Genomic DNA, 12,665 nt, shown 5'->3' on the forward strand with positions numbered 1-12,665 from the left:
TTTCTTTATTTTCTTCAAATCAGAACATCTCTTTGTGGACTGTTTCTTATACTTACTAAACAAAGTCGCCTATTTTCTTCTACTGTTTCACCTAAAACGGAATACATTGGTACAATAAGTGATCATAAGTCATAAATATGAATCGAGATGAACTGGTGAAAAAGAGAAAGGAGTGCATGTGAGGTATTAAGCCACTGTATAAAGGAGTATATAACTGGCACAATAAAGCAATGGATCTATAAATTTAAAAAGTTAAAGTTAAGCTCACTTGGTAGAGTATTCCTTTACTGTGCCATGGTAAAAACATGAAATATGAAATATCAGAACTTAAGGTCTGTCGATGTTTACTGTTATTTGATAATCACTGTCTTTCTGGACGATAAAATGCACCATTTTACTACAATCGACAAAATCCCCTTAAGTGCCTAATTTTATTACTTTGATTACTCCCTCTAAAATTATTTTAAATCTTGACGCAAAAGTATTGTAAAAATGTTTGGGATGATAATTGAAACATTTTCAATATTGGAATGTCTCGGTTCTCCTTTTATATAAAGCTATGATTTGTACATCATGGTTTAATATGATGCGCAAAAATACGATGTGCGAACGTTAAAAATGTGAACATGGTGAAATGAAAAACACAAAGGATAGGCCTAAGGGAAATATTTTTGTGTTAGATTAGACTTCTTCTAGATATCCATTTACATCATCTATAATTTAGGCGGGTCAACGACATACATAATAGGTGAACTAGTGTTAATTTTACCCTTAAAGAATATGGAATACACAATAGATTTGCAGTACACAGTGTGGCGTCTGAGCAATACACAAATCAATACTAAGATTGTTTGTTGATGGATTTATAAGTAAGATGTAAGTATATTAAATACCATGTTTATTACGTGTATGTAAACAGAAATTTATATATATGCTGTGTTTGTGTTTCAGATTTACTTGAAAATCTTTATGGACAGATTGACAAATGCACAAAATCTGTGACCGTGGGAGACCATACTTGGCAAGGGCCCGTGGAATTGGGGGGAGGGCTTTTAAACATGAAAGGAAAAAATAAAATAGAATAACAACAGCGGAATTAAAGGTTTATTACAGTGGGCATATGTCAGTTTTATATAAGTATCATTGATTTCACCTCTTCTCTTTTTGCTATCAAAACATTTAAAGAATCTGACAGTATTGCACTATGCGACCACTTAATTACAAGCTTGGTCATACATGTCATAAGTAATGCATTGCTGTCCCGTACCAATAGATAGGGTAGAAAGAATTCCACTTTTTGTAGATTCTTGAAATGCGTAAATTGAGAGCAAATTAGTTGAGACTATTCGACGGAACTATACACACTGGTTCACGTTTTATTCAATTCTTGATAAAAATAATAATCTACTAAAATTTTCTTCATTTGCTATGGTAACAGTTTTATGTAGTCAATTGAATTCTGAGAATATGGCAACGTTGACACCTAGTTCAAATATGCTGCTTATCAGGAAACCCAAACTAATGCGACATCCAAGGAATGTTGACAGACTATGACTTTTTAAAAGTCCCGTTAATGTCGGTTTAATTATATTAGATATCGTTCAGTATATATAGGACATACATTCTATGGTCCGATTGACATACTGAAGGGTCTGCGATCATTTGTAGAGATCTTATTTTATGTTAAGTATCAATAAAACCATCACATGTGTGTCCAACTATTCAATAAGACATTATTTAGATGCTTTATCATGTTTATTACGATATTCAAAATGACGAAATTTAAATCCGTATATAAAGGTATTGATAGATTTTGTACGTGTGCATTAACAATTATACGAATTTTGTTATTAAATAGATTTACCTGGTTGACTAATACTTAAATGAAACCTAAGGCATGTGTATAAATTTGTATCCAGTTATATAACAAAACAGTAATTAATGGAAGATATAAACTTCTTTTCGTGGTAAATATCTGTCCCTCTAAGTTTATGCCAAAGGACACGACGTCTGACACTGTTTAATTAATGTATATAGCTGTTAATTTCTAAATTTATTAGACAAATCAATTGACATTCGAACAATATGGGCTGCTCTTCTAAATTTATGGTTCCCGTGTAATGATACTCCCTTATTTTCGAAGAGTGATTGGGGTGTCCGTCTGTTCGTTCCCGTATACTGATACTCCCTTATTTTTGAAGAGTGATTTGGGTGTCCGTCTGTTCGTTCCCGTATAATGATACTCCCTTATTTTTGTAGAGTGATTTGGTTGTCCGTCTGTTCGTTCCCGTTTGTATCCGCTACTGCTTCTGAAACAATTGACAGCATTTGATGAAACTTTCACAGAACCTTACTCACATGGTGTATGTTTGCACCTGCCATTTCATTTCTTCATCGCGTTGGGATTTACTTTAGCAAGACATGGACTTTGTCCTATTCGCTTCTCTTAAACCCCTAATTATAATTTACAGAAACTTTCTCATAACCTTCATCATGTAATATCGTAACGTTCCATACCTCCTATTTTGTTGCTTGGTCCAAATTTTAGGGATTTTACATAGCAAATCATAGACCTGCATCATTTTGTTAGCTTTTCAGTGCTTCTAAATTTTAGGCTAAATTCCAAATTTGCTCTATATTTGTCTCTAGTTAATCATATGTACTACATCTACACATTTTTTACTTTAAAATATGACGCGTTGACTGCTGATATACAAATAAATCTGAAAATATATAATCATGATCATACTATAGTTCAATTTTTATACGTGTGCATGCAAAACAAATTTCTTGGAAGAGGGGTCTAAATACAGCACAAACAACATTTTCCAAAAGACCAAATAAGTGAAAAAGTATATTTTAACAAAACGCATTTGACTAGCAGGTCGAACAACTGATGTTCTTAAACCCTGCTGACTGCCATTGGCGATTGCCAAATAAACGGATCACAAGGTGTAACAAAATAGATCTTATTATTAATTTATTACCAAACAGAAAACAATAATATCCGGATTTCGACAATTAATGTCTCTTCAGTGATGTTAGGAATCGAAACGGTATTTGGAAGGCCATATAATTTACCTCAATTTAGGATAGACTCTTGAATTTTGAAAGAGTCAAAATAGGATGAACGGATCATATAAACCCGAAGGCAAATATAATACAAGCCTAAACGAAAAAATATAAACAAGTCTAAATTGAAAACAACGCTCAAACCTATGATTGCGTTGGATAAAACATATATATATATATATATATATCGGCATGATAAACGAGATTTCTATATAAACATGATAAACGAGTCATATATTTTTTCAGAAACGAAAATGATGGAAGAAGAAAAGATAGAACGACTGAGAGAAAGAATTCTCCAGTGTCCAATTTGTATGGACGAATACAACGACCCAAGGATCCTACCATGTCATCATTCTGTTTGTTTTCAGTGTCTGCAAGATTTTGTTCGACACTCTTCATCTTCTGGTCGACTGTTCAGGTGTCCACAATGCCGTTCAGATATATGTGTTCCTAGAGGAGGAATCAAAGATTTCCCGCCAAACTTTTATGTCAACTGTATTCAGGATGAAATTGGTTCTAAACCGTACTTTAGCACGTGTAACGTCTGTGAACGTGATTGGTTGGTATCTCAGTATAGATGTGTTGATTGTGATATCGATATATGTAAATTCTGTATCCACGAACACAAACTTTTCAAACACGATCCTTCCAAAACTCTCAATATCATGCGTATTGAAACTGGAAACATGGGCACGGGCATGTCTTCTCAAAAACAGTGCACTGAACATTCAGAACATATTCTGAGTATGTTTTGCTCTACTTGCAACACTGCTGTCTGCATAGATTGTATCCTACAGTCACACAAATCACATGATACATGTACTTTGGGTAAAAAACTAGAACAAGCAAGAGAGTTCCTACAAAAAGAAATGGATTCTCTGAACACGTCCGTTCGATCAGTGAAAAAGACAGTTGAGGAGTTGGAAAAGTTGTCGACAGACATAAAAGAAAACACCACACACTGCATCAAGGACGTTCGGAAACAAGCACGTGACTTAACTAATACAATAGACCAAATCGCTGAACAACAAGTGAAAGTCATGACAACAATTGAACTAGAGAGTTTAACGCCGATTAACAACTATAAGAAATGTTTGAATGATTTTACGGACAAAGCTCAGTCTGTTTGTCGGTTTTTGGAGGATCTACAGGAAGACGATATGAGTTTGGAACTACTTGAATGTTATGCTCAGTATAAGAAAAATGTAGATGCTATACGAGAATCGATTCATAATAAGAATATCTCTGTAAAAAAGTTTACTTTCAAACCTGGTAAATTCTATTCCTGGGAGGATATTAATGTTTTCAGATTCGGAAGAATAAAAACGGAACCAACAGATAAACTTTTCTTGCATGTGCCATCGAAACCGAAAAGAACAATTCGAGGCACATTGAAGTCCATATTTTCTATACAAAACATTATTCTAGTCTTAGTGCCAATGTTTATGTTGATAACAATAAGTAGAATATGTGCTTTAATGTCAGACGAAACGGACAAATTTCCTGACGCAATCTGTGGCTTATTTTTATTTCTTTATATATCACTTTCTGCTGCTGTTTCTTATGTAAAAGGGTGAAAGACGTCATCAAACTGGTGCAAGAAATCTATTATCTTTGAGGTTCTCTAATAAGGTTTACAACGCCAGTATTTAAACCAAAAAGTGTTCAGTTATAAGTGCTAACTCCATATTACATATTTTTATTTACTTGTAAAATGTATTTATATTTTAAAGTATATGCCTTGTTGAAAGGACATTTGCTATCTTCTCGCAATTAAGTTTTGGTACGATACAGTAACGAATTCGTTTCACAACCAATAGTTTCCACACGGAAAATTGTCTGAAACGGTTTTTGCTACTCATTTTATGCCAGTTTGGGATTTACAAATCTGTGGGTTTTAAAACTTTCGTCCCCGAGCTGGTTTATATCCACAAAAGGGTCTCTAGCATAGCTATATTAGACATGGCTGACTTTGATTTATATAGAAGCAGTTTTGTATTTATTCAAAGCTTAAAGGTCCTATCGGGCTTGGTTACTTATCTTTTCTCAATTAAACAAGTTCGTGTATAGAAAAATATATTTTATTTTACATTCTAAGACGCAAGATAGACTACGCAGATTGTTATGTCTAAAATAGTACAAAATGTAGTTAAATTTGTGGGCATTTTTCATATATCGGGCTTTCATGTTAAATTCTCGTGTTTGAAAGGCATTTTAAAGATATGCAATATATATATATATATATATATATATATATATTGAAATATATGTGTCTTGACTTTTTAATCTTTTATGATTACGCTGGTGCAGTCTAAATATCCCATATTATTTTTCAAGGTCATACCCAGAAGACAGATGTCACAAATATGCCCTGTTAGAGAGCAAAGTGAAACTATAGGCAAAACTTAAGAGAGCCTCACCTTTCGTCCAATATTTTCAGTAGATTCTGATAATTTTCGTTTTTTACATACATGTGCAACTGTGTTTGCTATTTATTTTTTTGCAGAAATAAAATTGAACGAATTCATTTAATGCATAATATACTTTACGTACATCATCTGCAAGAATTGAGAGTCTATCGAGATACAAGAATAACTCGTCGACGATATTGTAGAAGGGCTTGGGTTTGATCATCACTCCGTTTGAACTAAAAATTTGTAAGGGTTCCGCGGAACCCAGTGTCTCGCCTACTTTTGCTGTTAGTCGCAGGCTCAACAAAAATGGGGAACAAATTATTAAAAATTTTCCTCTACATACTATCTTTTAATTGTGACAAGTTCTGTTCAAGTTTAGTAAAAATCCAAGAAGGTTTATGAATCTAATAAATGTTTTAAAAACTTTAACTGCAGACTGTACGTAATGTTAACTGGAATAAAACTAAGTCCATTTATAAGTAATATACGGAAAAACAGGAAATAAATTTTTACAAAATTTCCTTCTAGATACTAGCTTTTGATCATAAACAAGCTTCTGTCCAATTGTGGTACAAATCCAGGATAGTTTAAGAAAGTTATTAAAATTCGAAAAACTGTAACCTCAGAGTGAATGTTATGTTAACTGGCAGAAAAACTAAGTCCATTTATGAGTAAAATACGTTTACAAAATTTACATCTGGATACTATCTAATGATCATAAACAAGCTTCTGTCCAAGTTTGGTACACATCTAGGATAGTTTAAGAAAGTTATTAAAATTTGAAAAACTTTAACCTCAGAGTGAATGTTATGTTAACTGGCAGAAAAACTAAGTCCATTTATGAGTAAAATACGTTTACAAAATTTACTTCTGGATACTATCTTATGGTCATAAACAAGCTTCTGTCCAAGTTTGGTACACATCTAGGATAGTTTAAGAAAGTTATTAAAATTTGAAAAACTTTAACCACAGAGTGAATGTAATGTTAACTGGCAGAAAAACTAAGTTAATTTATGAGTAAAATACGGATAAACAGGATTTTTTTTTACAAAATTTACTTCTGGATACTATCTTATGATCATAAACAAGCTTCTGTCCAAGTTTGGTTGAAATGCAGGATAGTTTAAGAAAGTTATTAAAATTTGAAAAACTTTAACCACAGAGTGAATGTAATGTTAACTGGCAGAAAATCTAAGTTAATTTATGAGTAAAATACGGATAAACAGGATTTTTTTTTACAAAATTTACTTCTGGATACTATCTTATGATCATAAACAAGCTTCTGTCCAAGTTTGGTTGAAATGCAGGATAGTCTAAGAAAGTTATTAAAATTTGAAAAACTTTAACCACAGAGTGAATATTTGTGGACGCCCCGCCGACGACGACGCCGACGGAATGTAGGATCGCTATGTCTCGCTTTTGCGACAAAAGTCACAGGCTCGACAAAAATGTATGCACACCTCACATCGTTATCCTCATCCTTATATAAACGAGCACACGAGTTAAGATAGATCTGAATTTTTATCAGCTTATTTAGTCCAATGCAGAGTTCATGCTCTTTTCTAATTAACATGTTGTTATCCACATTGTAGTCGCTGCCTATTAAAGCAATAAGCTATATTTTTATAAGCATGGCTTTTACATGAATATAAATCAAATATGGAGGTATTATACTTCTATGAAATAAAGACGTGTTCATTTTATGCTCATTTTGAACAATTTGCGTATAAAAATTCAATAAATCTATTCTATATATCATGTTCACACGACCGATCGCCAAAACAGCAAGTTAGGACTAATCCGGACTATCATTGCTTCAGTTCTCAAGGAAAAATTTTGGTAAACAATCGATGGATGAACTTATTTTCTAAAATAAAACAGTTAGTTATTGTCATTTGGAGCCGAGATTGTTTTTGAGAATGACAGGTTACTACTGTATACACAGAGGATAAGGGTCATAAGATAGAAAAGTAATCAGCTATCAAACACCGTGGGTGGGCACACAATGAGTGATCATGATACTTTTTACAAAAATACGGCAAAATGGGTTTTGTCGTGTAATAAATTATTCTTTACTGGACCTTTAAAATAACTACATGTTAAATCTTGTAAAAATGGTAAAGACGTATCGAATAGTGCAATAAGAGTTCATTCCAAATAATTTTGTTGAATTCAGATTAACAATACCAGACAATTGAAAGATAACATGTCATTTACGACAATCGCCTCGGTCCTCGGGGAGGTCGAGGGTTCGTTCGATCACCGACCAGTTTAAACCCGACCTGAGAAACTGCTTATTCCCCGCTAAGCATGCGGTATTGAGAAATAAGAGAAAATACTGGTCGGCTAGGAGTGGAATAATATTTCCGTGTAGGGTGACAGGACAGTGATGTTCCCGCGAATTGTTATCTTGTGAACGTTGTCGTTTGTTGGTGTTTACATATTTGTTTTTCGTTTATTGTTTTGTGCATAATCAGGCCGTTAGTTTTCTAGTTCGAATTGTTTTACATTTGTCATTTTGGGGTCTTTTATAATTTACTATGCGGTTTTGGTTTTTGGTCATTGCTGAAAGCCGTGCGGTGACCTTTAGTTGTTAATACCAACTCTCTGTATCCAACAACCCAAGTTTGGGACGGTTGGTCACCGATTTTGTTGAAACTTTCTGACAACAAACATTGACATAAAATATAAAAAAAATATGTTAATGTCGCACTGTATGTTGATTGGTTACCATGGCAACAGAGATTGAATTAAAAAAAAAATTGGGGGATTTTCTGATTTCAGTCACTTTTATATTATATAAAATGTTTCTTAATCTTCAAATCATGTTAAAATTTGACAAATACTAGTTCAAAAACTTTTTAATATTTGTTTTCTCAATTTTACACCAATTGTTTCTTCCATCAGGGTTATAACAGAAATACTTTTGGGCATATTTCCTTCATCATTTATGAGAAAACGCATCCACTCCTGTATAAAGTAAATGATACATTCTACGTAATTTTGTCTCTGGTGGAGAGTTGTCTCCTTGACAGTCATACCACATCTTCTTATTTTTATATAGCACGTTAAAAATCGGACTTAGTGCAAAGCAAGTTTCATATATACTTTACACTAACAATTTCATCGTCAGTCCCAATATTAATGATACAGAGGCGTAGGAGAGGGTGGGGGAGAGGAGACAACTTCCGAAAGTAAAAAAAAAACAAACAAACTTTTCTACAGTCTAATCGTCTGGAAGTAATCATTGGCATTTTTCATTTTCTGTTATATTTGTCACTGGACATTAAACACCAACATGTCGTTTCATATCAAACACTTATCCTCACTTTTTAATGGAAACAGATACTTTTTTCACAACTTAAAAAACAAACTACGCCTTTGGCAAATCTGATATGCAAATTATACTTACTGTGAAGTACTGATCTATGGTTCAGTACTGTCATATACATTAAAGGTTATTTTTATGAGTGACTGGCACTGATTTATATGAATGAAGAAGTCCAGCAATCATAGAATAGTATTATATATCGCCAGTGTCATAAAAACAACGAAAAATATGAGGGATGGTGCAAGTTAGATAAGAAATCAGTTTTATTTTTAAAGAAAAAAAATGCAGGAAGAAAATTTTAACAATAAAACTGAGTTAAAACCTCCATCTAATTTATATTGTGTTTTTACACGTTCAAAATGATTAGACGACTTCCATGACTGTACCATAGCAAGTAATTCACCGGTCTTTTTAATTTATTTAATGGTCTTAACATTGATATCAGATAATTATTAGGGTGGGCATTTACAGGCTGTAGTAAAATATCTTATACATTTCCTTTTATCTGTTTGCAATAATGATTATGGAAGGGATATATAAACCATTCTGTTCATACATCATCAGGTACCAGTGTTTTTCATTCGTCCAGTCTTGATCGAAAGCAGTCCACTGCTTCGCTATACACAGTCAGGGATTTCGTTACCACAAATTACTTAAATTCTTCCATAGATACAAAGAGTTGGTTTGCAAGTTTAGCTGTACCTGCAAAAAACTTATTTCAGACGGAATAGCACATCCTAAATTTTACGGTGAAGTTGTTTACCGAGCCCGGAAATTTATATACGATCCGGGTAAACTTATCAATTCTTTAAATAAACTTATGACTTATTCTAAAAGGTTACTAATTCAACACTGTAATTAAGATCTTTGAATATTGTTTTTATTGGTATAAATATTGATTTTGTTATCATTAAATTAAAATCATACTAATAGTTTTGTTATACACATATGCATTTTAACGGTACTACAATCTGTCGATCCTTTATTTTGACATTGCACAAGTCATGTTTTTCTCTGACTGTTAATGACGTCTCTACACTAAATCCATTGGATGTTGGTTGTGTACTGATTGATATTTTTGTCTTAGATACATGATTTTTTAAAGGCAGTGCTTTAATGCCTTTCTAGTTGCCGGGTTAATCCTTCCTTCCGCGATATCCAACTTATCTACGTGGGGGGTCATTAAACTCTAAGTAGATCCGGAAATGTTGAATTCCCTCCTCTCTTATTGCGATATAAAATGTTTTTTGTTTCATTTCATTTACATTGGGAAATAGAGAAACGATCATTGTGTTTTGTTAGTTTTAAAAACTTTTGATATATTAGTATTTTGCATTATAAGCAGTCAACCGATTGACAAACTAGAATTATTTGAATTCCGTGTGGAAAGAGCTCGGGTTAATTTCGAGTGTTATCTGCAATCTAGATGTTTATAAATCATTTCAGTCGTTGATATAATAATTAAAGGTCGACTGAACATGAATTATATTATACAATTTAAAGCGCATTTCTGTTTATGCACGTGAACCCGTCTAACGTTATTTTCGCAGTTATATAAAGTATCAAATTATCGTTCCTGAATAGGTGGCGCCGTGGTAGCGGATCCTGTTCCTCTTCTTCCGGTTTCTGCACTGTGCAACTATTTCAGTTATATTTTAATTAACGATGCCAAGTACTTGTTGTTGTGTACCTGGATGTCATTTAAGAGGAGGACATGCATTTCCAAATGACTTAAAAAGAAGGAAAAGTTGGATCAACGCCATGGCCCATACGCAGATTGGACGAGAACACGATGATATCGTGGAGTCCATCTCAATCAGCTGTTGTTTGCAAGGCACGTTTTACTGAAAAAGACTACGTGCAGGAAACTATTCATGGTAAAACTCTATTTTCTTTGTGAAATATATAGTTATATATGTAATCGCCATGCGAATAAACCAAAGTCTGTTTACAACCGCAATTATCGTTTTAGAATAAAAGGGGGTGGGTAATTCAAGACGTCATAATTTTTTGGATTACGATTCAATGTGATCTGTTTGAGATTTTTTGGTGATTGCTACAATTATAATGATTTCTTACAAGAGGTATATCATACTGAGAATTATTTTAGCAGTAATTATGCTAATGTAGTAATGACAGGAATGCATAAGCTATGCCTCATAGACTTTCTTGAAAAATATCAATGACAATGTTAACAGGAACAAAACAATGACATGCTCTCATCTATATTATAGTTATTTAGGTACAAACAATGTACGTTTGTTGCATAAGTCTCTCATTGTTTGTCCTTTGGATTTACATAACATACATTGAATCAGGCAAACATAGTTTTATCCAGATTGTAATGAATAAATCTAGTTAATATTTCGCCAGGTAGTACAAAGTATACATTGCTAATGGAAGTTCATTTAATTATAAAAAAACTAATGTTTTATAACCTTTTTCAGGGCGCAAACCCACCATACAGAGACTTAAGTCTACTGCAATTCCCAGCCTATTTTCCTGGACCAAGCAAGAGACTGAATTGTCCGCAAAAAGAAAAATCAGGGCAGTTTCCTGTGAAAACAAAAGAACTAAACTTGATGAATATTGTAGTAGAAATCTAGAGGAAAGTTTTGATTGTAAAGTTGGTTTTCCTGAAGAAGTCATTCATACTGCAGAAAGGATTTATGACTGTCCACCACCAACTGCCGAGCTAATGTTGAGCTTCACAGATGGAATTACGCAAACACCATCAATGCCTATGTTTTTAACAGAGAATTTTGAAATGAAGACACGTGACACAGCCATGCATTTTTATACCGGTTTAGAGTTGTATACTAAATTTTTATTTGTTTTGACCACACTTGGTCCAGCAGCACATTGTTTGAGATACATATATTTTCAAATTGATAGGGTGTCAGTTGAAAATCAGTTTTTTTATGACTTTGATGAAATTGAGGCATCATACAACCAACTTTGAACTGTCTAGATTCTAGATTGAATCTAGTGATAAGAATATTGTGTATACATGGATTGTTTTTATGTCTAAACAGTGGTGTGAGGCTAACACTTGGCCATCTAGTGGTTTAGTCAGGTATTTTTCACCATCCAACTTCAAATTAAAGTTTCCTACGACTTGGATTATTATTGACAGCCCAGAATATCCCGTGATAAAACCTAAAGCTCCTAGAGCTCAGGCAACCTTTTCATCAAATAAAAACAGAAACACTGAAAATTCTTGAATGTTCGACACCTGGTGGTTTAGTCAACTATGTCTCTATGTCACATAGAGCGAATTATTGGACTTGGCAAAACATACAAAATTCTAATAAATCCTATGAATGGAACTGAAACAAAACTTTCATCTGAAATAACATTTAGTTGTTTTATGTTGTGTAATTTTAGAACTTGTATTGTGCCAAAGGATGCATAAATAAAAGTGACGCAATGAATTTTGTTCTGATATATATATATTTACAATTACATGCACATGTAAATTGTAATGCATATAAAAATAAGGAGATGTGGTATGATATTCAGTGAGTTTATCAAACTAAAGTGCATAAGAAATGGGTTTAAGCAGTTACAGGTGTTATTGTCACCGTACAATCTCCAACAATGAGAAAAACTCGTACCCTGTAAAAAATTTCAGAGATCTTACAACTAAGTTTTGTTGTCTCACCTTGACTTTGGTGAATTTTTTATATCTGTTGATGTAAATATAAAAAAGAAGATGTGGTATGATTGCCAATGAGACAACTCTCCACACATGCACAAGAGACCAAATGACACAGAAATTAACAGCTATAGGTCACAGTACGGCCTTCAACAATGAGCAAAGCCCATACCGCACAGTCAGCTAT

General features: G+C 33.3%; 1 protein-coding gene and 1 long non-coding RNA gene across 2 annotated transcripts; both read left to right on the forward strand.

Annotated features, from left to right (window-relative positions):
* The first annotated feature begins 457 nt into the window (after positions 1-457).
* LOC127731171 (tripartite motif-containing protein 45-like) lies at positions 458-5,598 on the forward strand. The gene is made up of 2 exons (XM_052240114.1): positions 458-876; positions 3,319-5,598. The coding sequence occupies exon 2, from the start codon at positions 3,327-3,329 to the stop codon at positions 4,650-4,652; it is 1,326 nt and encodes a 441-aa protein (XP_052096074.1). The 5' UTR covers positions 458-876; positions 3,319-3,326; the 3' UTR covers positions 4,653-5,598.
* Positions 5,599-10,062: 4,464 nt separating this feature from the next.
* LOC127731172 (uncharacterized) lies at positions 10,063-12,254 on the forward strand. The gene is made up of 2 exons (XR_007995540.1): positions 10,063-10,697; positions 11,268-12,254. It is a non-coding gene; the product is annotated as an uncharacterized LOC127731172 (long non-coding RNA).
* Positions 12,255-12,665: the final 411 nt, after the last annotated feature.

This window comes from Mytilus californianus, unplaced genomic scaffold (genome assembly GCF_021869535.1).
Source record: "Mytilus californianus isolate M0D057914Y unplaced genomic scaffold, xbMytCali1.0.p SCAF_2, whole genome shotgun sequence".
NCBI lineage: Eukaryota > Metazoa > Mollusca > Bivalvia > Mytilida > Mytilidae > Mytilus > Mytilus californianus.